Source organism: Chiloscyllium plagiosum, unplaced genomic scaffold, assembly GCF_037043375.1.
Source record: "Chiloscyllium plagiosum isolate Xiang-an unplaced genomic scaffold, Cpla_swu_hap1 HiC_scaffold_12, whole genome shotgun sequence".
In the NCBI taxonomy this organism is placed as follows: domain Eukaryota; kingdom Metazoa; phylum Chordata; class Chondrichthyes; order Orectolobiformes; family Hemiscylliidae; genus Chiloscyllium; species Chiloscyllium plagiosum.
This window is the reverse complement of record NW_028270150.1, coordinates 12,676,706-12,704,478: the sequence shown is the minus strand read 5'-3', so window position 1 is coordinate 12,704,478 and position 27,773 is coordinate 12,676,706. Positions and strand designations below refer to the sequence as shown.

General features: G+C 41.4%; 1 protein-coding gene across 3 annotated transcripts in view; it reads right to left on the bottom strand.

Moving 5' to 3' along the window:
• The window catches only part of usp25 (ubiquitin specific peptidase 25), a 212,928-nt gene that overhangs the window by 145,584 nt on the left and 39,571 nt on the right, over positions 1 to 27,773 (bottom strand). For all 3 annotated transcript variants that reach the window (XM_043701413.2, XM_043701414.2, XM_043701415.2), the window contains exons 2-4: positions 25,797 to 25,874; positions 18,474 to 18,615; positions 10,038 to 10,161 (exon numbers count right to left, since the gene is read on the bottom strand). In XM_043701413.2, coding sequence (XP_043557348.2) covers positions 10,038 to 10,161; positions 18,474 to 18,615; positions 25,797 to 25,874 — 344 coding nt within the window. The remainder of the gene's footprint in view (positions 1 to 10,037; positions 10,162 to 18,473; positions 18,616 to 25,796; positions 25,875 to 27,773) is intronic.

The following is a 27,773-nucleotide window of genomic DNA, read 5'->3' as shown; positions in this document are numbered from 1 at the left end:
TTCCTTGTTCATATGTTCACAATAAATCTCTCTACCCTCTGATAAGTCTGAACATAATTTTGAATGTATGATCCTTGCATTGGAGATACTTCCCACTTGCCTGGATGGATGCAGCCTCAACAACAATCAAGAAGCTTGACACCATCTAGGACAAAGCAACCCACTTGAGTGACATCACATCCACAAGCATCCATTCCCTCCATCACCAATGTTCAGCAGCAGCATTGCGTACTATCTACAAGATACACGGCAGATCCTTAGACAGCATCTTCCAAATTCTCAACCATTCCCATCTAGAAGGGCAAGGGCAGCAGATACATGGGAACACTACCCCCTGCTCATTCACCTCCAAGCCACTCACCATCCTGACTTGGAAATGTATTTCCGTTCCTTCAGTGTCACAGGGTCAAAGTCATAGAATTCCCTCCCTAAGGGTGTTGTGCATCAACTGATAGCATGTGGACTGCAGCAATTCAAGAGGAACACTATCATCTTATGGGCAACTAGGGACAGGCAATAAATGGTGGCCAACCAGTGATGCCCAAGTCCCTCAAGTGAATTTTAAAAATGGGCATTACTTAAATTTTCACACAATCATTTCCTCTCTTGCATTTCAGTAAATTATAATTGCTCATGATTGAAACACAATACAAGTAGAAGCATTTAGCAGTCCAATTACAGGTTTTATCCTTCCAAAACTTAGGCAGGTAGTGACATAGTGGATCAGCAATCCAGAGGCCTAAGTTAAGACCCTGGGGCATGCATGTGAATCCCTCTACAGCAGACGGTGAAGGCTGAATTCAGTTAATGAAATCTGGAATTTAAACCTAAACTAATGGTGACCATGCAACCAATAATCATCTGTCCTAAAGAAAATATCTAATTGACAAGAGTACATTAGGGAAGGGAAATACGCCATTTCTTACCTGATGTGGCCAACATGTGTCTCAAGACCTGAAGTAGTGTGCTGACTCCTAACTGCCTTCTGATAGGTCTCGCAAGGCACTCAGTTCAAAGGCAACATATGCTGGCCTGGTCAGCAATGTCAACATCCCACGAAAGAAGTAAAATAATCTGAAAGCTTTCTGAACAGCATGTGTTTTGGACATCATAGAATCAAAGAATCAGCGTGGAAGCAAGCCATTCGGTCCATCAAATCCACACCAATTTTCAAAAGAACATCTCACATAAACCCAACCCCCACAATATCCCTATAACCTTGTGTTTCTCCATGGTTAATCCACCTATCTTGCACATCCCTGGACACCACGTGCAATTAAGTATGGCCAATCCAACTAACCTGCACATAGAGTCAAATATATAAAGCACAAAAACAGACCCTTCGGTCCAGCTCATCCATACCGACCCAATATCCTAAACTAATGCAGTCCCATTTGCCAGCACTTGGCCCGCATCCCTTTAAACCCTTCCTATTCATAAACCCATCCAGATGCCTCTTAAACGTTGTAATTGTACCAGCCTCCACCACTTCCTCTGGCAGCTCATTCCATACATGCACCATCCTGTGTGTGAAAAAGTTGCCCCTTAGGTCCCTTTTAAAATTTCCCCCTCTCACCCTAATCCTATGTCCTTGCGTTCTGGACCCCTCCGCCCCAGGGAAAAGAGCTTGTCTATTTACCCTATCCGATCTTTGGACTGTGGGAGGAAACTGGAGCACCCAGAGGAAACCCACACAGGCATGGGAAGAATGTGCAAACTCCACACAGTTGCCCGAAGCTGGAATTGGACCCGGGTCCATGAAGCAGCAGGGCTAACCACTGAGTGACCATGCTGCCCGACATGCATAATAGTACAATAAAATCCCGAAGGTTACAGGTCTGTCAGTGATGGTGACACAAGTGAAATTAATTTTGTGGGGAGCAGAAGAATATCCTACAGGAGCAGGTCAGTGAGTGCAATTTGTCCATTCAGGCATATTAATAACATAAACCTGTTGATTACAATGTGACTGTCACCAGTACTCATGCTAAATGGCTGACATGGAAGCAAGCATAAAAGACACTGAAGAACCTAGTCAACAACACAATGAGGAACAGAAGGAAGGAAAACTTGGAAATGACAAGAACAGTTTTTATCCAAGAGTTAGATATTTGTGCTCATAACACTAAGGATGCTAGGTTGCAGGAACGGAGCTCACTATTGTCATTATTAAGTCTTCACATCAGGTACAGCAGAACTGTATAAACAGTACCATTACACCCTGTTTAGCGGAACAATGCCCATGGGTCCAACCTCAGACCATCTTTAACACAATAGCCTTCTGAGATCTAGAGTCATAGAGATGCACAGCATGGAAACAGACCCTTCGGTCCAACCCATCCATGCCGACCAGATATCCCAACCCAATCTAGTCCCACCTGCCAGCACCCAGCCCATATCCCTCCAAACCCTTCCTATTCATATACCCATCCAGAAGCTTCTTAAATGTTGCTATTGTACCAGCCTCCACCACTTCCTCTGGCAGCTCATTCCATACACGTATCACCCTCTATGTGAAAAAAATTGCCCCGTAGGTCTCTTTTATATCTTTCCCCTCTCACCCTAAACCTATGCCCTCTAGTTCTGCACTCCCATACCCCAGGGAAAAGACTTTGCCTATTTACCCTATCCATGCCCTTCATAATTTTGTAAACCTCTATAAGGTCACACCTCAGGTTCCAACCAGATGCAGCTTTTACTTTAGGCTCCTGATCACTGGGAGCAGGGCTGTGAAACTGTTCAAATTCCTTTCAAATAGGCACTTTAAGTATTGTACAAAGGATACTTTCATGTCCCATCTGGATATTAACCTGACTTTTGCCCGAAACATTGATTTTACTGCTCCTCGGATGCTGCCTGAACTGCTGTGCTCTTCCAGCACCACTAATCCAGAATCTGGTTTCCAGCATCTGCAGTCATTGTTTTTACCCTGGATATTAACCTAGACCATTTCCCCATTTGCCATGTAATTTGCGGCCATTCATCTTCAATTGTGGCAGAACTGGAAATGCATCATCCAGTGATTCATGATTTCCATTCGTCTTACTTATGACCCCTTCTTTCTAATTCTATGTCAAAGCCTTCAGCTACACTTCTTTGGCTGGCACCTTCCTCCAACAGGTGAGCTGAACAGCTAATTTATTTCTCAAACTAAGTGTCAGGGTAGCTTAGTGGGTAGCATTCTTGCCTCCACATCAGAAGGTCATGGGACTAAGTTGTACTCCCAATCAGTGTTTCACCTGTTGGAACTGCCATATGTCAGGTAAAAGGAGGATGTAACAGATTCCAAGCCGCCATTTCAAATGAAAGCCAGAATTCTGGTCAAAATGTACTCCACAAACATGATTCATTGAAACAAATTATCTGGTCACTATTACAGCGTGAGTGGGAGCTTACTATGTATAAATTACAAATGCATGTCTTCATAACAGGGACTAAACTTCAAAAGTACTCTAAGTGTTTTGAGATGTTGCAAGGTTGTTGAAAAGCAGGCATCTCTTTCTGTCAGATCCTCAGTCCACATTGCTGTGCTTCTCCAACTTTTGTTTTTCACTCAAAGATTACACTCGTAAACTGCACTATACCTGGAGTAAATCTAAGAAAGCTTCCTTTGACTTATAAGCATTTCACTCTCTTTTTATCTAAACTTCTACTGTCTTTGTCAAGGCTACAAAGACTAGTGGTGCCTACGAACTTCTTCTCCAGAGCTCAGCCAACCCTCTACAAGCTCTATGCTTATCTCAATACCTCACACTGTAGCTCACTCCTTTTCAGGATCATGACACGAACAGCCGTTTGCCATCTTAAGACCATAAGACATAGGAGTGGAAGTAAGGCCATTCGGCCCATCGAGTCCACTCCGCCATTCAATCATGGCTGATGCGCATTTCAGCTCCACTTACCAGCGTTCTCCCCGTAGCCCTTAATTCCTCTAGACAACAAGAATCTATCAATCTCGGCCTTGAAGACATTTAGCGTCCCGGCTTCCACTGCACTCCGTGGCAATGAATTCCACAGGTCCACCACTCTCTGGCTGAAGAAATGTCTCCGCATTTCTGTTCTGAAATGACCCCCTCTAATTCTAAGGCTGTGTCCACGGGTCCTAGTCTCCTCGTTTAACGGAAACAATTTCCTAGCATCCACCTTTTCCAAGCCATGTATTATTTTGTACGTCTCTATTAAGTCTCCCCTTAATCTTCTAAACTCCAACGAATACAATCCCAGTATCCTCAGCCGTTCCTCATATGTTAGACCTGTCATTCCAGGGATCATCCGTGTGAATCTCCGCTGGACACATTCCAGTGCCTGTATGTCCTTCCTGACGTGTGGGGACCAAAACTGGACACAGTACTCCAAATGGGGCCTAACCAGAGCTTTATAAAGTCTTAGTAGTACATCTCTGCTTTTATATTCCAACCCTCTTGAGATAAGAGACAACATTGCATTCGCTTTCTTAATCACGGACTCAACCTGCATGTTTACCTTTAGAGAATCCTCGACTAGCACTCCCAGATCCCTTTGTGCTTTGGCTTTATTAATTTTCTCACCATTTAGAAAGTAGTCTATGCTTTTATTCTTTTTGCCAAAGTGCAAGACCTCGCACTTGCTCACGTTAAATTCCATCAGCCATTTCCTGGACCACTCTCCCAACCTGTCTAGATCCTTCTGTAGCCTCCCCACTTCCTCAATACTACCTGCCTGTCCACCTAACTTCGTATCATCGGCAAACTTCGCTAGAATGCCCCCGGTTCCCTCATCCAAATCATTAATATATAATGCGAACAGCTGTGGCCCCAGCACCGAACCCTGCGGGACACCGCTCGTCACCGGCTGCCATTCTGAAAAAGAACCTTTTATCCCAACTCTCTGCCTTCTGTTAGACAGCCAATCCTCAATCCATCCCAGCAGCTCACCTCGAACACCATGGGCCCTCACCTTGCTCAGCAGCCTCCCGTGTGGCACCTTATCAAAGGCCTTTTGAAAGTCTAGATAGACCACATCCACTGGGTTTCCCTGGTCTAACCTACTTGTTACCTCTTCAAAAAATTCCAACAGGTTTGTCAGGCATGACCTCCCTTTACTAAATCCATGTTGACTTGTTCTAATCAGACTCTGCTCTTCCAAGAATTTAGAAACCTCATCCTTAATGATGGATTCTAGAATTTTACCAACAATCGAGGTTAAGCTGATTGGCCTATAATTTTCCATCTTTTGCCTTGATCCTTTCTTGAACAAGGGGGTTACAACAGCCATCTTCCAATCATCCGGGACCTTTCCTGACTCCAGTGACTCTTGAAAGATCTCAACCAATGCCTCTGCTATTTCCTCAGCCACCTCTCTCAGAACTCTAGGGTGTATCCCATCGGGGCCAGGAGATTTATCAATTTTAAGACTTTTTAACTTTTCTAGCACTATCTCTTTCGTAATGGCAATCATACTCAACTCAGCCCCGTGATACCCTTTAATTTTTGGGATATTACTCATGTCTATCACTGTGAAAACTGACGCAAAGTACTTGTTAAGTTCTCCTGCTATTTCCTTATCTCCCATCACTAGGCTTCCTGCATCAGTTTGAAGTGGCCCAATGTGTACTTTTGCCTGTCGTTTGTTTCTTATGTACTGAAAGAAACTTTTACTATTATTTCTAATATTACTGGCTAGCCTACCTTCATATTTGATCCTCTCATTTCTTATTACACTCTTTGTTATCCTCTGTTTGCTTTTGTATCCTTCCCAATCTTCTGATTTCCCACTGTTCTTAGCCACTTTATAGGATCTCTCTTTTTCTTTAATACATTTCCTGACTTCCTTTGTCAGCCAAGGTTGTCTAATCCCTCCCCAGTTAATCTTTCTTTTCTTGGGAATGAACCTCTGTACAGTGTCCTCAATTATACCTACAAACTCCTGCCATTTTTGCTCTACTGTCTTCCCGGTTAGCCTCTGCTTCCAGTCTATTTTAGTCAGTTCCTCTCTCATGCCCTCATAATTACCTTTATTCAACTGTAACACCATTACATCCGATTTTGCCTTCTCCCTTTCAAACTCCAGACTGAACTCTACCATATTATGGTCGCTACTTCCTAAGGGTTCCCTTACTTTAAGATCTTTTATAGAGTCTGGTTCATTGCAAAGCACTAGGTCCAGAATAGCCTGCTCTCTTGTGGGCTCCATGACAAGCTGTTCCAAAAAGCCATCCTGTAAGCATTCCATGAATTCCCTTTCTTTAGATCCACTAGCAACATTATTTACCCAGTCCACCTGCATATTGAAGTCTCCCATGATCAATGTAACCTTGCCTTTCTGACATGCCTTCTCTATTTCCCGGTACATGTTGCGTCCCTGGTCCTGACCACTGTTAGGAGGTCTATACACAACTCCAATTATGTTTTTTTTGCCTTTGTGGTTCCTCAATTCCACCCACACAGACTCCACATCATCCGACGCTATGTCATTCAATACCATAGATTTAATTTTGTTCTTAACTAACAAGGCAACCCCACCCCCTCTGCCCACCTCTCTGTCTTTTCGATAAGTTTAATATCTTAGATATTAAAAAGCCAACCTTCGTTGCTCGAGTGCATCCTACCTTACCTAATCCTTCACTCCACTAGAACATAAGAAGAAGAGGTAGATTGTACAGCCCATCAAGCCTATCTTGTCATTCAATACAATCAAGGCTAAAGTAGAGCCAACACTCAGCCCCCAACCATATCCCATGATTCCCTAATGCATTAAAAATTTGTCTACCCTAGGATTAAATATATTCATTAACTGGGCATCCGCAAATCCCTGGGGTAGAGAATTTGAATGATTCACAACCACTTGGATAAAATAATTTTCTTTTCTCATCCTAAATGTTGGTCCTTCATGCAGAAACTGTGCTCCTATTTTTGATTCCTTAACCAGCAGAGATAATCTCGAGTGTCTGCCCTGTCAAGCCCATTCAGAATGGTTTGTGCTTCAATATGAGCACTTCTGTCAGCGTCCTGAACTCAGTGTCTTGGCTTGCCTATACATCAAAATTAACTGATATTTGAGCCCCTCTCTCTAATCAACCTTATCACCTTCCAAAAGCTCTGCACTCTTCTGGTTCTGGCACCTTGACCATCTCAGATTTTAATCACTTTGCCAATGATGGCCATGCCTGTAACTGCCTGAGGAGTGAGCTCTGGAAGTTTCTCCTAAATTTCTCTGCCTCTCTCACCTCCTTTGAGATGTTTCTTAAAACTTTTTTGACCAAAGCTTACATCATCTGTCCTAATATGCTCTAATGTGACTCAGTATCAAATTTTGGTTGATGTTTAGTCATGTGAAGGTCTCACTATATTTAACTCAGTCTCACTGAAGGTTCTGACGAAGGATCACCATTCCCAAAACATTAACCCTGTTTTCTCTCCACATGTGCTGCCAGACCTGCTGAGTTTTCCCAGCAATTTCTGTTTTTGTTTCTAATTCCCAGCATCCACAATTCTTTGATTTGTTGTAATTTTCGAATGGCAACTGCCATTCCAGTTTCCACTTCTGGAATGACCAGTTAAATGTCTAATATAAGCTCAATCTTTCACACTGACAAACCCACGTGGCTGAGCGCCTAATCAGATTGCAAGACATTGAATAAACTGTGCTCTAAAAGTATCACAACATTCAATCACGTACTTTTCGGATGAGCACAGGTTGTTCAAGTCATACTTTGAAGCCAAAGCTGGATTAAAATGATGTCAAACTGTTTAAGAAAGACAGAAATTCATTGTATACTCTTTCTCAATAACAAAATCTGAATTAGAGAAAACACAACTTGAATTTCTGTAGCAAAACCATAAGTTGCTGGAAAAGCTCAGCAGGTCTGGCAGCATCTGTGAAGAGAAATCAAAGTTAACATTTAGGGTCCCTTCTGAGGAAGGGTCACATGAGCCGAAACATTAACTTTGATTTCTCTTCACAGATGCTGCCAGACCTGGTGAGCTTTTCCAGCAATTTCTGTTTTTGCTTCTGATTTACAGCTTCCGCAATTCTTGCAGTTTTTATTTGGAATTTCTGTAGCTTCTTTTATAATTTGAAGACATTTGAAAACTCTTTACAGCCAATGAAGTACTTTTCAACTGCTGTCACTGTTGACACATAAAAGCCAGCAGTAGATCTGTACACAGTAAGATTTCACAAACACCAATTAGATACTTAGCAGATCATTTTTCTGTGAGGTCATTTTGTTTTTGAAATAAATACTGACCAGGACAACTGGGATAACTTCCCAGCTCTTTAGTGCAACAGTGCTTTGGAATCTTTTACATCTGGGAGGGCGTGTGAGTTACAGAAATGCCGAAAATACTCAACAGGATCTGGCAACATTTGCTTCGGAAGAAACAGAATTATGTCTCAGGTCAAGGACATTTCTGCAGATAAGTTGTTAGTTAAGTGTCTCATCTGAAAGACAGCATCTCCATCTCCCTCAGCGCTGCACTGAAACACGAGCCTGAATACTGTGCTCAAGTCTCTGAAGTAGGAATTAAAGTCACAAGATTTTGACAGAGACTCTTTATGAGTCTCTGTAAACATTTTTCCAGGTAATTATAAAATCAAATCTTCATGGGAAGAGTTTTTTTTGATAACTGAGTGTTGATGCACATGGGAGTTCAGAAGGTATCTCCACTCTAAAGGGATTTCGCAAAATGTTCCATGGGAGTCTGTTAATTTTAGCTAGTGAGCCAGTCAGTCATTGCACACCCGGGAAACAAAATCATAATAGTTTACAATCACATATGTCTGCAAAAATATTACGAATGCAATTCATGTAAATGGTGAACTGCTCAGTGGTATACTTGCGTTAGTTTAGCTAAACCAAACTCCTTCTGCCTGAAGTCTGGAAAATCAGATTTACACCTTGACTGGAATCCAATAAGCAGCTAAAAGTGTATGTGTGACTAGTGAGGTGAGGATAGGACCGTGATTGGCCTGTCAAAACAATATCTCTGCTCATAAGAGAAATGGCTACTTCAGAGCTAAGGTAACTTAAGGCAGCTGGACAGCATACCCAAACACAGAGACTCTACCTCTTCATCACAGAGGGTAAAGAATTAGGGACAAGAAATTTTATTCAAAATCACATCGGACACTGATCTCATCATCCCTGAACTCTTAAGAATCCCTAAAATTCTAAACATTTGCTCATCATAGAGAATGCACAGTTTTCTGTGATAGAGAACTCCAAAGATTCACAATCCTGAGAGTTTAGCGATCTTTCTCTTTTTCTGTCTGGTTACAAGGGCTATGTGCGAAGAGGGAATACAAAGTTTGCACAGTCTCAAAGTTGACAGAACAAAACTGACCCATGCTCAGTTACTGTAAACAATAGGTGGGATGTTGAGGATGTTATGGGAAAAGAAAAATATTGTCATTAGGGTTCACTTTTCTGAGATTAGCACATTGCTCAGACAAGAGTAGAGGGCACTTCCTTTTCCTTTTAATCCATTTTGAATTTGACTGAGGAATGCCTATCACTGACTTCAAAATCAAAATCGAATTCAGTGCAATGGGGTCTTGGAAGACAGACAGGTGATATGGCACCAATTGTGAATACTGCACAGCATCTCAAACTTCTTAGGCCAGAACTGAAATCAGAGCAAAAGCTGGATGGTACACACAGAAAGGCACAGTTCCCAGGATAGGACATATGCTGGAGTGTGGTTAGTAGGGATGAGAGACAAGGACGTGGTGGTCGCAGAGGGTTTCCCAAATGTGTAAGATATGGACAGAGAGGGACAAGGAAGCAACAGAAGACAGGAATTCTTCCTGGGGTCCTGAAGATTATTCTTGCTCTTTCTAGCTCCCAAGAAAGAAAGTTAAGTTGACCTGGCATCTTTTTTCATCCATTCACAGGACAGTCTGGTCACTCCCATAGTTCACATTGGGTTTCTCTCTTAGGCCTCCTGCCAGCATTCTATTAAAATAGCATAATTGCACATAGATCTATCCCCAGCATCAACGTCTCATTAAAAGGATGATTTTAACAACCTTTGCTTAAGATTCTCTTGACCCCTTACCTGCTAATAGCTTGCTCTTCGTCCGTTATACCAGTCTCCCTGAAGGCTCGGTTCGACTCCTCCAAACTCAAAGCGATTGCTCTCTGTAAGTCATCTTTGTCATCTCCCGTAAGGTCAATAACATCTAGAATTGTGAGAAACAACACCCTTGATTTAGAGACAAATTTATATTTTAGGGATGAAGGGTGAGCTGTGGGGGTTAGAGAGTCACTCTGAATGAAATAAGAATGTGGAGAAATTACTACAGCAACATGGATTTCAGCAAAGTACAAGCACTTAAGTCTAGGGAGATGATTCTTGCTTCAGGGTTTGTATTCAACTGGCATGCAAGGCATCCCGGGTTGAAATCTCAGACAAGCCCTGGTTGTTTGGGGTGGTAGGTTGGCTCAGTGGTTAGCACTGGGTTTCATTCCACCCTCTGGCGACTGCCTGCATGGAGTCTGCATATACTCCCACAGTCCAAAGATGTGCGGGTTAGGTGGACTGGTCGTGTTAAATAGATCATAGTGACAAGGGATGTGCAGGTAAGGTGGATTAGCCATGGGAAATGTAGAGTTACAGAAATAGGTTAAGTGGGTGGATCACTCTTTGGAGAGTGGGTGTGGACTTGATGGGCCGAATGGCCTGCTTCCACACTGTAAGGATTTTCATAATTCTATGATTAGCCAAATAATTTCCTGGATTGTCGGAGGCTGAGAGTTGACTTTACAAAAGTTTATAAAATCATGAGAGGCACAGATAGAGTGAATAGTCAAGGTCTTTTCTCCGTGGTAGAGGAGTCCAAAATTCGAGGGCATGGGTTTAAGGTGAAAGGAGAAAGATTTAAATGTAACCGAAGGGGCAACTTTTTTGCAGCGAGGGTGGTGCATGTATGGGATGAGCTGCCAGAGGAAGTGGTGGTGGCTGGTACAATTACAGCATTTAAAAGGCATCTGGGTAGGTATATGAAGAGGAAGGGTTTAGAGGGATATGGGCCAAATATGAGCAAATGGGTCTAGATTCATTTAGGATGGATGAGCTATTTGCCTTTATGACTCTATTGTTTATGTTCTACAATCTCTATGCACTGGCCCCAGGTATGTGGAAAGTGAGGGCTGAATATTTGAGATAGTTTTCACCTGAACTGTGTTGTGTCTGTTTCCATGCTGTACATCTCTTATTCTATGATTTATTGGGTTGATGAAACATTCAAATTAGAAAGAAAAACATCCAGCAATGCAGTTAGAGATTCTGTCCTTCCAAACTTGGGCTTAATCAAAGGCAAATATCTATATTTTTCCCAGAAAATGCAATAGACATACAGGATTTCATCACTGAAACATCCTAGAAATGCCTGAATTCAAAACAGAACTTGGTTTATTCAGGTACAAACAATGACTGTCTTTATTGGAAACAATATGGAATATCTAGGTGCTATAATTCAATAGAGTGAACACCAAACACAACAATCACAGGCCTGCTCACTAACACCAGCAATTTAAAATCTATTAAAACATCAAGATCAGGTCCAAAAGTACATCAAGAAAGTTGATTAAAAGTAATCAAAAAGTGAGGGAGTGGTGAGCCTGTGGAGCTCTCTGCCACAGAAAGTAGTCAAATCCAAAACATTGTTCTTAGGGCTAAAAGGATCAAAGATTATGGGGAGAAAGGAAGAGCAGGGGACTGAGTTGGACAGTCAGTCATGATCACACTGAATGTTGGTTTAGATTTTAACGGCGGAACGGCCTACTCCAGCCCCTAGTTTTCATTTTTTAATGCTAATGGAATGATGTATCCTGAGGAACAGAACTCTGGGAGCTTGGTGTATAAATTATAATTCTGGAATAGTGGGGCTGGGAGAGCATAGCAATTCAGGCATCATCCAAGGAGCTTCGAAATCGACGTTTCGGGCAGAAGCCTTTCATCAGGAAGTCATTGTTTTTACCTGTATAAATTATAACTCAATCATACAAAATCTTGCCAGTACTGAGTAAGGGTCACACAACCTGAACCGTTAACACTGATTTCTCTTCACAGATGCTGCCAGACCTGCTAAGATTTTCCAGAAACTCCTATTTTTGGATCTACATTATTCGCAATTCTTTTGGCTTTAATAGAAAATGTTGGTTGCGCTACAGCTGGTGTGCTGTAGGCATTCACAATGCACCTGTGAAAGGATATACAGAGGAACCTCAATTATCCAAACACCACAGGCGGGGAGTATTTTGTTTGGAAAAACTAAAGTTCGATTAATCGAATACTGGATAACACAGTTTAGCCAAGCATCAGGACTTTGCAATGTTGTCTGGATAATCCGAATTTCAGACAATCAAATGCCAGATAATCGAGGTTCCTCTGTATTGGTCTCAGAGGAAGCACGGTGAAGATTCACAATGCTGACACTTTTAGATTAGATTAGATTACTTACAGTGTGGAAATAGGCCCTTCGGCCCAACAAGTCCACACCGCCCCGCCGAAGCGCAACCCACCCATACCCCTGCACTTACCCCTTACCTAACACTACGGGCAATTTAGCATGGCCAATTCACCTGACCTGTACATCTTTGGACTGTGGGAGGAAACCGGAGCACCCGGAGGAAACCCACGCAGACACGGGGAGAACGTGCAAACTCCACACAGTCAGTCGCCTGAGGCGGCAATTGAACCCGCGTCTCTGGCGCTGTGAGGCAGCAGTGCTAACCACTGTGCCACCGTGCCGCCCAAGTGCTGAAAAATCCAAGATTTCTATTTCAAGGACAGATTATTTAAAGTTGGATTGCATTCCCTGGAATCGAGACACTTAGTGAGTGTTTGTTTCAAGTTTTTTTTAAATCCAGTATTAAGGAAAAATTATAAGGTGGATAAACAGAAACTACTTCTGTTATTCACTAAGACGAGATACATGGTCTAACAATTCAAGCAAGATCTTTCAGGACTGGCTTTGGTGTATTTCAATGCAAAAAGAATGACTATGGATGAGATGCTTCTTCACAAACACTGATAATACAACAATGATAAATCTGAAACAATCTTCTTTATATTGTGGTACTCTCCTTCACCACTGCTCCATACAGGCTTTGGTTCAAGAGTTGAAGACCTTCAGATCTTCAGTGTTGCATAGGTCTGGGAGGAGAGATGTCCAAGGAGATATTTCAGCACTTGGGTTGCCTGGGCACAATCACAGTCAACAGAATCTGCTTGGGTGCAACTTCAACTTAGGTGACTTCAACTTCTTTGTTGCTAAAATTGATAGATCTTTTGGTGAGTATTGCTAAACATCCAAATATATGAAATAGGAACAGAAGAGGACCATTTGGCTCCTAGAGTGTGCCCCACCATTCAATAAGTTCTGACTGATCTGTTTTATGTTTCAAATTCCACCTTCACACAAGGTCAGCCTATCCTATATGGTAACTCACCCAATTCCAGCTACCAATCCAGTAAACCTCCTCTCAAGCACCTTAAATGAATTTACACCCTTCCTTCAATAAGGAGATCAAAGCATTTAAGATGCTGTCCAACCAATGCCCCGTGTAACTGAAACATAATAGCCTTACTTAGTTGAGACTCCTTACACAATAAAGGATAATATCCAATTAGCCTCACTGATTATGTGTTGTACCTATAAAGTAATTTTGAGATTTATGCAATACAATACCTAAATTGCTTGTGCCCTGAAAATCTGCAGCTATCCTCATTCTAAGTGATATTCTGATTTTTCATTCTTCCAGCCAAAACAAACAACTTCACACTTTCCCACACTGCAGTCCATCTGCCAACATTTTGCCCACTTACTCAACCTGCATTCATCTGCAAGTGCCTTATGTTTTCTTCACAATATACTTTTATACCTTTAATGGCATCAGTTGCAAATTTAGTTGGTAAGCTTTCAGCCTCCTCAAACCTCCTCAAAGTTATTTATAAAATTATAAAAGGTTGAGGCCCCAGCCCAATTCTACACTGGACTCCACGCGTCACATTCTGCCAGGCAAAGACCCATTTGAACATACTGTCAGCTTTCAGCCACCCAGCCAAACTTATGTCCAGGCTTATCCATTATCCCGATAACATGAATTTTTACTTTCAGCACTAACATTTGATGAGGCATCTTATCAAATGTTTTTGGAAATTCAAGGCAGGACATCTACACACTTCTTAGAAAATGTCACAGTTGAAGTTTTCCTTCTTGAGCTCTTAGGACATTTCAATTCAATGGGAATCCTGCAACCTCTGCTGCATTAGAAATGTGCGCTGTTGACTCAGTTGGCTGGTTGGTTGGTTTGCAGAGCAGTGTGATGCCAACAGTGTGGATTCAATTCCTATCACCAGTTTGAGGTTACCATGAAGCGCACTCCTTCTCAACCTCTTCCCTCGCCTGAGGTCGAGTGGCCCTCAGGTTAAATCACCACCAGCCACTTCTCTCTAATGACAGAGAAGCCCTATAGTCTGGTAAGACTATGGCAATACAATACAATACAAGTTGATGGTTGGCAAGTGGACTCGGATTGGTGGTAGAGACGCTGTCTGAACAATCCAACTACTAATGGTGATTGATGGTTAACCGCCTTACTTTGTTTAAACTTCAAATCGACTCTGATTGATCAGGGCATTGAGAAATGAACCAGAACCAGAATGAACCATGGGCGGCATGGTGGCACAGTGGTTAGCACTGCTGCCTCACAGCGCCTGAGACCCGGGTTCAATTCCCGCCTCAGGCGACTGACTGTGTGGAGTTTGCACGTCCTCCCCGTGTCTGCGTGGGTTTCCTCCAGGTGCTCCGGTTTCCTCCCACAGTCCAAAGATGTGCAGGTCAGGTGAATTGGCCATGTTAAATTGCACGTAGTGTTGGGTAAGAGGTAAATGTAGGGGTATGGGTGGGTTGCGCTTCGGCGGGTCGGTGTGGACTTGTTGGGCCGAAGGGCCTGTTTCCACACTGTAATGTAATCTAAAAAAAAAGCCTTTGTTGAGTTGAAAGGGCACAGTGCGTGCACATGCTCTTTTTGTCTGCATTTATGTAGCTTCCAGTACACATAAATGTAAGCATGACTGATAATCTTAAATAGGTTGTCAATATAATTCCTCAAAATTCAATTTCATGGAATATTTAGGTTTTGTACTACCAAATGGCTAGACTTTAATATCTAAAGATATTACTGGACATGGAAAAAAGCTGAATATGGAGTTTGGTGAGGTCAGCCATGATCTCAATGAGTGACAAAACAGACTCAAGAGGCTGAATGGCCTATTTTTTATCCCAGATTGATGAATTAAGTGTGTTACACATTAAGTATATTTATTCAAGAATGAAAACATCTACAGAAAAGACAACAGCAAGAACAGTACTGACGTTTTGAACAAAATACAGAGTGATAAGGCTGCTTTTAGGAGCTTTTGATCAAAGAGGAAATCAAAGAAGTAGTATAGCAAAAAAGAATCTCACAACTCGCTAAGGTTTTTTTTAGAAATCACAGGTGCTCTAAATCCAAAGTAGAAAAAAAATGAAAAAGCTGTAAATGCCCTGTACTTGAATCAAACAGGTTTAACACTTTGAGGGATCTTTCCTCAGAGTAAGAACGTTTCGGAATTAGAACCACTTGGTAAAGGGTGTAGCGAGAAAAGAATGGTAAGTAGTCCAAAAAAAAAGGCAGAGATCAGATTTTATTGTTAAATGAAGTGCATTGTTGAGATCTAGAGTGGACTGCCTGACAAGAAAAGAAAGAAATTCAATAGTAATTGCCAAAATACTTGAAATGGAAAAATTGCAAAGTTACAGAGCATGATTATCAATTGCTTTTCAATAATCAATAATTAGGGGAGTAGGACTAATTGGCCACTTAGCTCAGAAAGCCACAATCATAGAATCATAGAAACCCTGTGGTGTGGAAGCAGGCCATTCAGCCCACTGAGTCCATACCCACCCTCCAAAGAGCTTCCCACCTATACCCAACCCCTACCCAATCCCTGTATTCCTGCATTTACTCTGGCCAATCTACCTGACCTTACATCTTTGGACTGTGGGAGGAAACCAGAGCACTCAGAGGAAATCCACACAGACTTGGGGACAATGTGCAAACTCCACACAGATTGTAGTCCATAGCTGGAATTGAACCCAGGTCCCTGATGCCGTGAGGCAGAAGTGCTAACCACTGAGCCACTTTGCCAAATTCGATGATTTAGCAAGGAGAAAAACAGATGGAAGTTAAAAATACTGACACAATGTAATTCTGTGGAGCCTTAGAGACTAGCTAATCCCAGTTTCAATTCCCAATATGCGCTCAAGAGCGTTAGATGCTCTTGGACTGACTGCAGTAGGGTTAGATTTGGCCTTTGCATGACATGACAAAGTAGGGAAAAAATGATTCAATTTTCCCATTTTTGGTTTCAGTAAATGTTGTTGGGAAATTAGACTTTGGGAACATTTGAATCCAGTTATTCCACAGACACAAATTTTCATCGCTTTAATTACGTTCCGTGTTCACTCCAGCAATGAACCAATAAGAGAGAAGAGGGAATGGAAAGAGAGAGAATTATGGGAATATCCCCTCTTACTTCCGCAAAGAAACATTTCCATAAATGAATGGAGCAACTTACAAAGTATGGTTGGCCAAAGATGACCATTTACTTGCATCAGAACCCAACCACCAAATTCACACATTAAACAGAAACCGAAGCCTGCAATGTGGTTAGTTCCAGTTTTTAGAATAGGCAATATAGAGAAACTGGCAGCTATGACTGGGTGCACTATGTTACAAGTTTCTTACACATGCACAATACAATTAAGTGGGTAACCAAAGCCCATAATGCAAAACCAATATTTGAGAGCACAATTAAAATCAGGCAATGATTTCACATAGCTGATCAAAAACTTAAGACTTTCTTGGACATATCCAGGTTTTCTTTCTTGAGTGAACATTGAATGTTTAATAACAGCAGGATTAGCTTTCAAGACAAGAGACTCTTTAAAGTGACATCACTACTTCTCAACACTGGACATAGGAAAAAAAAGTTCTGGCCAAAGCCTGGGACAAAATGACATCACAGACATGTGACATTTCAACTCAAGAAGAAAATAATGTGTTCAATGCATTAATAAAGTTTTTTAGAGACAGAATGTACTACAAAAATTTAGAATCTGGAAATGTTACTCTGTTCAACTACATATAACTGTAACAGGTAAGTATCTGAATTTTACTCTAATTGCATCTTGTCACAGTGCTTGTCAGATTCACTTTTCTGAAAAGTCAAAACTGCATTGGGTTTACAGATTTTACATTTTACAGATCTACTGCCCAGGTCACACAATTGTGCATATGGATGTTGCAATGAGAAAGCAAATGTGTCTCAGACTGAAGGGCATAAGTTTAAGACAAAAAAACAAGTGGTTTTTGGGGAGATCAGAGAAATAAATTTTTCATCCAGTGGGTGGTAGATATATGGAATGTGCCATCTGAGAGGGTGGTGGAGGCAGATATTCAAGTAACATTTAAGAAGAATCTTGAAGAGAACTTAACATGCCAGGGCATAGTAGGCTATGGACCAAGAGCTAGTAAACACGTTAGTGTAGTTGCATGTTTGTTGTTCAGCACAGACATGTTAGGCCAAAGGGGCTATATCTATAATGTATGACTCTATGGTTCCATGACTCTGTCATGAATGATGTGGAAGCCACGAGAGCTCAGTCACATGGAAACCAAGAAAAATATACATTTTCGACCTAAACCTTGCAAATTTACCAGGGCCTACTCTGCAGATCATTCAAACTGTTAATAGCCAAAGACGCTTATCGTGAGATCATTTACTGTAAATTTATTTCCATCTGTAAACCCAAGAAAATATATGAACACATGAGGTGAAGCATAAAATTCATAGCATTTTCTGCAGGTTACTTAAATTTACCACCTGCAGCCTAGCTCTTTTGATCCCCCTTTGCCAAATGTCCCTTAATAGCCTTGGTTCTCAAAATCTACTGATCCCAGATTAATGATAGATGACTAATGATGATCCAGCATTAATTCCCCTTTACTGAAGGAAGGTTGAAACTAAAAATGTCTTTCTCATGTCAAAGCTTTTCTTAACTTCATTTCTAAAAGACTGAGTTCAGCTTTTAGAGTAATATCGTTGTTTCATAAAGTTCAATCAAACACAGTTTGCAAATTTTCAACCGAGCACACTGAACAAAAATGTAACAATAGGATTCCAGTGTTCATCATTAACTTCTTTGGTCACTATTACATCTTTGGGAACATGATTATGCAAAACAACTGAAATACAATGATTGACAAATGAGGCAAATACTGAAATAACTCGTCATCCATATTAAAGTTGGTAAACAGATATGCCAGTAAGCTCAGACACTACAATATTAGGTGGCAATAAATATTCTTTATTCATCCTTATGGCAGCTTTGTTGTTCAGGCTTCAATTTCATAACAAGTCTTTCTTCCATATGCCACTTACTTGTGTCAGCCTGGCTTCCCACACTGATGTAACGATCATTGCTGGTTTGCCCTGTGTGAAAGTAGGCTTCTTCCTGTTGTGGTGCTTTGGCATTCTTCTCTGTCAGGAAAGAAACGGCTTCTGCAAGATCCCCATTACTTGCCTGCAAAAATCACGAGAATTACATTCAGGCTGGGGAATGAATCATGGAGATGCAGAAAATGGCAGAGAAGTTGAATAAATGCTTTGGATCAGTCCTCCCAGTAGAAGACACTAACAGCATTCCAAAATGATTAAATAACCAAAGGATAAGAGGAGGAGAGGAAACAAATACAATAACCACCACTGGAGAAAAAATGCGAGAGAAGTTAATGGGACTAAAGACTGAAAGGGCCATGACCCTGATTGGGGATGTATTCTAGGATAATAAAGGAAGTAGATACAAAGGTATTGGATACGCAGGTAGCAACCTTCCAGGAATCCTTAGATTCTGGAAAAGATCCAGAAGCTTGGAAAATTTCCAATGTAACATCTAAGAAGGGGAGCAGACAAAAACATGTAACGATAGACCAGTTGGTTTAACGTCTGCTATAGGAAAATGGTAACATCTATTATAAAGGATGTAATAGCAGAGCATTTAGAAACACTTAATAAAACAGAGTCAACACAGCTTCATGAAAGGGAAATCATGCCTGTCAAACTTACTAGAATTCTTTTGGGAGGTAACATACAGGATGGATAAAGGGGAAGCAATGAATGTAATATAGTTTCATCTTCAGAAGGCATTTGGTAAAGTAATGCACATCGGGCTACTTAACAGCCCATGAAATTGGAGGCAATATATTAGCATGAACAGAGAATTGGCTAACTAATAGAAGTCAGAGTTAGGATATGTGAGGGGGAAGTTTTCAGGATGGCAGTAGATACATGGGAATACCCTGCAGGTTCCCCTCCAAGCCATTCACCATCCTGACTTGGAAATATATTGCTGTTCCTTCACAGTAGCTGGGTCAAAATCCTGTAATTCCTTCCCTAAGGGCATTGTGGGGCAGCCTACAGCACATGGACTGCAGCGGTTCAAGAAGGCAGCTCATTTATTTTTGTTTAATGATTTGGATGAGGAAAGTTAATGTACTATCACCAAGTTAGCAGATGAAACAAGAATAGATGGTAAGGCAGCTGGTGAGAATGACACAAAATTTTTGCAAAGAGGAATAGACAGATTAAGCGAGTGGGCAGAAACTTGGCTAATGTGGGAAAATGTGATATTATTCACTTTGGCAGGAGGAGTTGAATATTATTTTAATGGAGAAAGACTGTAAAAAGCTACAGAACAGAAGGAGTTGGGTATCCTCATCCACATATCACAAAAAGTTAGCATCCATGTTCAGTGAGTAATAAGAAAGGCAAATGGAATAATGGTCTTTATTTCCAAAGGGAATACAGTGTAAAAATAGGGAGGCACTTGTTAGACCACCACTGGAATACTGTGAATAGTTCTGTGCCCCTTATCGAAAGACAGATGTACAGTCGGTTCTGCTATAACATGTGCTCCTTCAATGCGAATTGGGTTTAACGCGACCAAAGAATTAAGACCGTTATTTGTAGAATGCAAACTTTCCTTACCTGTATTGACTATAAACCAATTCTGGACCCATTAGTTTAAATGACGCAGCTAATATGCGATTTTCTTATAATGCAAGATCACACAAGAACAGAACTATTGTGTTCTATCAGAACTGACTGCACTGGCATTGGAGGAAGCCCAAAGAAAATTCGCTACGTTGATTCTGTGGAAAGCAGAGTAGCAGAATTATCAGAACAGCCATGATGGCAGAGCAGACTCAATGGGCTGACTGGCCTATTTCTACTCCTACAGTTTATAGTCTTATTAACAGTGGACAAAGCTCTGGACTTTGATTAAAGAATCCAATGCCAAAATGAGTCCAAAGAGAGAGATAGGCTGGAATGAATCAGCACCACACAGAAAGCAGCAATCAAGCTGGAGGAAGAGTCATGGGGAAGCACCTATTCCATGGCCTCTCCATTGTCCTCATCTACTATTTTTGGACAAAATGATCTACAAAGATGAGGTCAACATCTGCATATATACCAAAAGCATCCAGCTCAACTCATTCATCCGCTGCTGAAAGACTGCGTGTCCAACATCTTTGCTGAAAGCACGTTGTAACTTTCAGGTTTTAGTTGACTTGAAGCTGAACTTCTAACCCCAGAAGTGTCTCTCTAACAGCAACTGTCTGCTTCCATCTCTGCAGCACTGCTCCCCATACTCCCCCCTCCTCCCCCAAGCCCCATCCCTAGATATACAAGTTCTGTGATTTTGGTCACCTTCGTCCTGCTAACAGAACCTGTGTCTTGAGACAAGCACACCTCGGTCTGGAATTTTCTGAACACATCTGCTTTCTATTGCAGTATTCTCCTTTAACTTCTTAAAATCAGCATCTTTGATCAAGCTTTTGCTCCTCATGCCTTATGGGTTCCTTCTTTGATACACCATTGACTATTTTATTTAGCTTTCGGAAGCTTACTGAGTGTGTTTCCCAACTTAAAAGGAATGAGATGAATGCAAGTCCTGTTGCTGTTGTAATAAGCTCATGATCAGGGTCTGTGCCGTATGAGTTCCAAGGTGAGTTAGTGCCTTGCAGCAAACTTCAACCTACATAGTATTTTTATTAGTAACACCAAGACTTAGTCTTGTTATCATTAAAAAGAAAAATTAGAACACCTCATTTAAAATGGGTTTTAAATCAGGGCACACTCAAAGGACTGAACAGCCTACTGTGCTTCTAATTTGTAAGTTCGGACATTTGAAATTACTGACAGGCTGGAATAAAAAAGATTGAAGGGATGAAATAATGGAGACCTTTAAAATTATGGAAGATTTTGACAGACTAGATATTGCCTTTTGTGGGGAAGAGTCGCAACTAGAGACCATGAATGTAAGATAGCCATCAAGAAAACCAATCAAGGAAACCTTCACCTAAAAAGAGATTGGTGAGAATGTGGAACTCTACCACAGTAAGTGGTTAAAGTGAACAGTCTGGATGTAATTGGAAGCGAGGTCAGTGCTTGAGGAAGAAAGGAAGAAATTGTTATGATGAGAGATTTAAATGAAGGAAGATAGGAGGCACCTCAAGTAAAGCATAAACACTGGCGTGGACTCTTTGGGCTGAATGGTCTGTTCCTGTGCCACATGTCCTGTGATCATATGTCAATAAAATCTATAAATGAAAAGCAAAGGTAGGCACAAAGCTGTCAGATTACTGTAAAAATCCAACAGGCAAACTAATTAGGGAAGAAATCTGCTGTCAGGCCATCATGCACACAAAGTCATTCAGTTGTATCAAACCAAAAATTAAAAACATCATGGACTGTAATGGTTCACGTAGGTCCACCACCAACCCCTCAGTATAAAAAGGGATGGTCACTTAATGGCCTCTTGCCAGTGAGGCCCAGAACCTAAGAATGAAGAAAACTTATTTTCTTCACAAAATAAGAAAATGTGTTTTGATGGGAAGGACTCCGAAAGTTACTCAAGCAGAAAGACAGCATTTCATATCATGTCCGAGAGACACGCCCAGAACACAACCCATTGTAGATTTTGCTTTAAGCTTTCATTAAACTGAGTACATCTCTGTCAATTTTGTTCTGTTACTATCTCATCTTTTTTCTTGGTTAAAATCGAGGTTTGACAGGTTAGTTTGGCTCACATGCGAGCACTCACATCTGAATCAGAAATGTGCCGGTTCAAATCCACAGCAGGACTTGCGCATCATATAATCTTGGCTGCAACTCAACACAGTCCAAAGGGAAAGCTGTACTGTTAGATTTCTCATTTTTGAATAAAATGTTAGAAAAACAGGGATAATGCACTGCAAGATTTTTAGTTACACAACAAGTTATTGTGATCTGGAATATACTGCCCAGAACAGGTCCACTAATTACGGAAGGGAACCTACTGCTCAAATTTACATGAAGGAGAGAGGGGTTAACTGAACACTTACATCAAAATGCCAGTAATGCCACAGTGGCTAATGGTCTTTTGTGCTATATAATTCTACAAAATCAAAGCCCAATCTAAATGATCCAATGATAAGAATGGACACAAGGATCCCTCTCCATTTTGCACTCTGCTGAATTCAGGGCAAAGTAGTGTTGGTTACACGTCTGTTACTGGCAATGGTGAACATTAAAGGCATGACATAATTCCAAACTGATTAGTGGTAGTTGATGCAAGACCATTATGTAGGTTATAAATTAATACAGAATAAAAGGATTAATTTGTACACTGAAGTGATCTGATTAAATGTTTTTCAGCTGGGATATTGGCATTATCATGCTGAACAAACCTGGTTATAATACTGCTAGAGTGATCAGTGTCTTAGCAACTAAATGCTCATCTAAAATGCTGTGACCTTTCATTGGTATGTAACTCATCCGTGGCTGAATATGATATTCTGCACACAACCAAACATTCTGACTTGTCACTGGCAGGAAGCCATTACTCCAATTACAATGCTTCGAAGCTCAGACAAGAACATCAGCACTAATTTCGTTTGTGGTGGTTGTTTTTAATCGTTGCAGACTCGAGTGACCTTTTTCTGTGCTGTAGATCTCAGTGACTCTCTGGCTGAACAGAACATCCTGAATGAACAACATCTCACTTTCCTTGTGAGAATTTTAAATTTTCTTTTAATGACAACTTGGGCCTCAGCTGGAAGCATGGATTCAGAAAAATTACAATATAGGAGGCATTTAGCCTGATTCTATGAGGGTACTAATGTGATTAACCATTTTAAAAATTCAATTAGCCCCACCCATAAACCTGCAACTTTTACTTTAAAATATCTAATTTTCTTTTCGAAGTTATTGAATTCACTTCCACCAGTCTTTCAGACAACTCATTACAGATCATGACAACTTGCTGTAATCATGCCTCTGTATTTACTCAGGAAGTTGAATCTTGTCAAAAGGAAGAAGGCAGCTTATGTTAGGATGAGACGTGAAGGCTCAGTTAGGGTGACTGAGAGTTACAAGGTAGCCAGAAGACCTAAACAGAGAGCTAACAAGAGCCAGGAGGGGACACGAGAAGTCGTTGGTGGATAGGATCAAGGAAAACACTAAGGCTTTCTATAGGTATAGCAGGAATAAAAGAATGACTAGAGTAAGATTAGGGCCAATCAAGGACAGTAATGGGAAGTTGTGCTTGGAGTCAGAGGAGATGGGAAAGCGCTAAATGAATATTTTTCATCAGTATTCACACTAGAAAAAGACTATGTCGTCAAGGAGAATACTGAGATACAGGCTACTAGATGAGAATGGATTGCGGTTCACAAGGAGGTGGGGTTAGCAATTGTGAAAAGTGCGAAAATAGATAAGCCCCCTTGGCCGGATGGGATTTATCTTCGGATTCTCTGGGAAGCTAGGGAGGAGATTGCAGAGCTTTGTCTTTGATCTTTATGTTGTCACTGTCGACAAGAATAGTGCCAGAAGACTGGAGGATAGCAAATGCTGTCCCCTTGTTCAAGAAGGGGAGTAGAAACAACCCAGTTAATTATAGACCAGTGAGTCTTACTTCGGTTGTGGGTAAAGTGTTGGAATAGGTTATAAGGGGCATCATGGTGGCTCAGCTGTTAGAACTGCTGCCTCATAGCACCATGGACCCAGGTTCAATTCCAGCATCGGGCGACTATCTGTGTGGAGTTTGCATGTTCTCCCAGTGTCTGCGTGGTTTTCCTCCAGGTGCTCCGGTTTCCTCCCACAGTCCAAAGATGTGCAGGTCAGGTGAATTGGCATGTTAAATTGCCCATCGTGTTAGGTGCATTAGTCAGAGGGAAATGGGTCTGGGTGGGTTACTCTTCAGTGAACATGCAGGGCTAAAGGGCCTGTTTCCACACTGTAGGGAATATAAGAGATAGAATTTATAATCATCTAGAAAGGAATATGTTGATTAGGCATAGTCAACACGGTTCTGTGAAGGGTAGGTCATGCCTCACAAACCTTACTGAGTTCTTTGAGAACGTGACCAAACAGGTGGATGAGGGTAAAGCTGATGATGTAGCGTATATGGATTTCAGTAAGGCGTTTGATAAGGTAGGCTATTGCACAAAATATGAAGGCATGGGATTGAGGGTGATTTAGTGCTTTAGATCAGAAATTGGCTAGCTGAAAGAAGACAGAGGGTGGTGGTTGATGGGAAATGGTCATCCTGGAGTTCAGTTACTCGTGGTGTACCGCAAAGATCTGTAAACGACCTGGATGAGGGTGTAGAAGGATGGGTTAGTAAATTTGCGGATGACACTAAGGTCAGTAGAGTTGTGGATAGTGCCGAAGGATGTTCTAAGTTACAGAGGGATATAGATAAGCAGCTGAGCTGGGCTAAGAGGTGGCAAACGGAGCTTAATGAGGAAATGTCTGAGGTGATTCACTTTGGAGGGAGTAACAGGAATGCAGAGTATTGGGCTACTGGTAAGATTCTTGGTAACGTAGATGAGCAGAGAGAAATCGGTGTCCATGTACAGAGATCCTTGAAAGTTGCCACCCAGGTTGATAAGGTTGTTAAGAAGGCATATGATGTATTAGCTTTTGTTGTTGGAGGGAATGAGTTTGGAACCATGAGGTCATGCTGCAGCTGGACAAAACTCTGCTGCGGCCATACTTGAAATATTGCGTACAGTTCTGGTCACCGCATTATAGGAAGGATGTGGAAGCTTTGAAAAAGGTTCAAAGGTGATTTACAAGGATGTTGCCTGATATGGAGGGAAGGTCTTACACTGAAAGGCTGAGGGACTTGAGGCTGTCTTTGTTAGAGAGAAGAAGGTTGAGAGTGACTTAATTGAAACATATAAGATAATCAGAGGGTTAGATAGGATAGACAGTGAGAGCCTTTTCCCTTGGATGTTGATGGTTTGCACAAGGGGGCATAGCTTTAAATTGAGAGGTGATAGATATAAGACAGATGTCAGAGGTAGTTTCTTTACTCGGAGAGTAGTAGGGGCAGGGAACGCACTGCCTGCAACTGTAGCGGACTTACCAACTTTAAGGGCATTTAAATGGTCATTGGATAGGCATATGGAAAATGAAATAGTGTCAGTGAGATGGGCTTCAGATTGGTTTCACAGGTTGGCGCATCATCGAGGGCCAAAGGGCCTGTACTGCACTGTAATGTTCTATGCTCTATTACTTCTCTTGCCAGTCACATCAACCTCATACCACCAGTTACTCAGTCTTTTGAGAGTTGGGAACATTAAGCTCAAAAAATTGCAATGTAGCTGTAAGTTGATCAAGAAGGTTTTTCTTGCTTTCTTAAAAGCTATATATTACCTGTAAAGCTTGTTGCAATAACTGTATGTCATTGGTACCAGTGACTTCCCTCAATTGGTTCAGTAGTGTCTGTTGATGCTAAAGAATAGAAAAGAATACATTACCATTACTATAGAGAAGTGCTTTTAAAAAAAAGTTAAAATTGAAACATTAAGTTATAAAGAACCTTATCTAGACAAAGATACAGTAATATACTAGATCCGCAGACAAATGGTTAAGTCCCACAATTTCTTTTGAATTCAACACATCTGGTCTAAAAAGCAAGTACAGTAATTGAGGCCATGAAACTATCAGCTTCTCAAAAGGCCTGGTTCAATAACATTCTTTCGAGCAGGGAAATACATCATCCTTACCCACACTGGCCTACGTGACCCCATACGCACAACAATGTGGTTTAGGAGTAAATACCTACCAAGCCACTCAATTGTATTGAAGAAAGTGACTGACCAACATCTTCTCAAGGACAATTAGGAATAAGCAATGAATCGTGTAGATGAATAAACAAAATCAAGTTTTGGTCGCCATGTTGAGTCCGTGATTAAGAAAGCGAATGCAATGTTGTCTCTTATCTCAAGAGGGTTGGAATATAAAAGCAGAGATGTACTACTAAGACTTTATAAAGCTCTGGTTAGGCCCCATTTGGAGTACTGTGTCCAGTTTTGGTCCCCACACCTCAGGAAGGACATACTGGCACTGGAACATGTCCAGCGGAGATTCACACGGATGATCCCTGAAATGACAGGTCTAACATATGAGGAACGGCTGAGGATACTGGGATTGTATTCGTTGGAGTTTAGAAGATTAAGGGGAGACTTAATAGAGACGTACAAAATAATACATGGCTTGGAAAAGGTGGATGCTAGGAAATTGTTTCCGTTAAACAAGGAGACTAGGACCCGTGGACACAGCCTTAGAATTAGAGGGGGTCATTTCAGAACAGAATGCGGAGACATTTCTTCAGCCAGAGAGTGGTGGGCCTGTGGAATTCATTGCCACGGAGTGCAGTGGAAGCCGGGACGCTAAATGTCTTCAAGGCCGAGATTGATAGATTCTTGTTGTCGAGAGGAATTAAGGGCTACGGGGAGAACGCTGGTAAGTGGAGCTGAAATGCGCATCAGCCATGATTGAATGGCGGAGTGGACTCGATGGGCCGAATGGCCTTACTTCCACTCCTATGTCTTATGGTCTTATGGTCTAAACAGATTATACTTATCGAAGTCACAGGAACTGAGAATGCATAGCATTCAGGAAACAATGAATGGGCGTTTGCTTGTTTCCCTTAAAAACACAGGACTAAGAAGTGACAACCAACAAACAGCTAGAGAATTATGAAAGATTTGGTAGATGCAGAGAAAATATTCATAAAATGGTTACATGAAGGAGGCTACTCAACCCTTCTGTCGATGCCAGCTCTTTGCATGAGTAACTCAGCTAGTTTCACACCTCAGGCCTTTTCCATCATCTCTTCAAGTGCTTATCCAATTTCCTTTTGAAAACCACAACCAAATCCACGTCCGTAACAATCTAGAGAGTTGCAGATCCTAGCCACTTGTTGCGTAATAAACCTTTTCAAGTCACCAGTGCTTCTTTTGCAAATCACCATGAATCAGCATCCGCTAACATAGAACATAGAACAGTACAGCACAGTGCAGGCCCTTTGGTCCTTGATGTTGTGCTGACCTTTTATCCTACACTAAGATCAAACTAACAGACATACCTTTCATTTTACTATCATCCATAAGTTTCCATCCTTCTGCCAAACCTGAGGAATTCCATTGTAGATCTTTGTCTAATCCACAAAATAATGTACAACATCATTCAGTTTCTGATGCACTCTAGTATCTCAGGAGAAAGTGAGGACTACAGATGCTGGAGATCAGAGCTGAAAAATGTGTTGCTGGAAAAGCGCAGTAGGGCAGGCAGCATCCAAGGAGCAGGAAATCGATGTTTCGGGCATAAGCCCTTCTTCAGGAATGA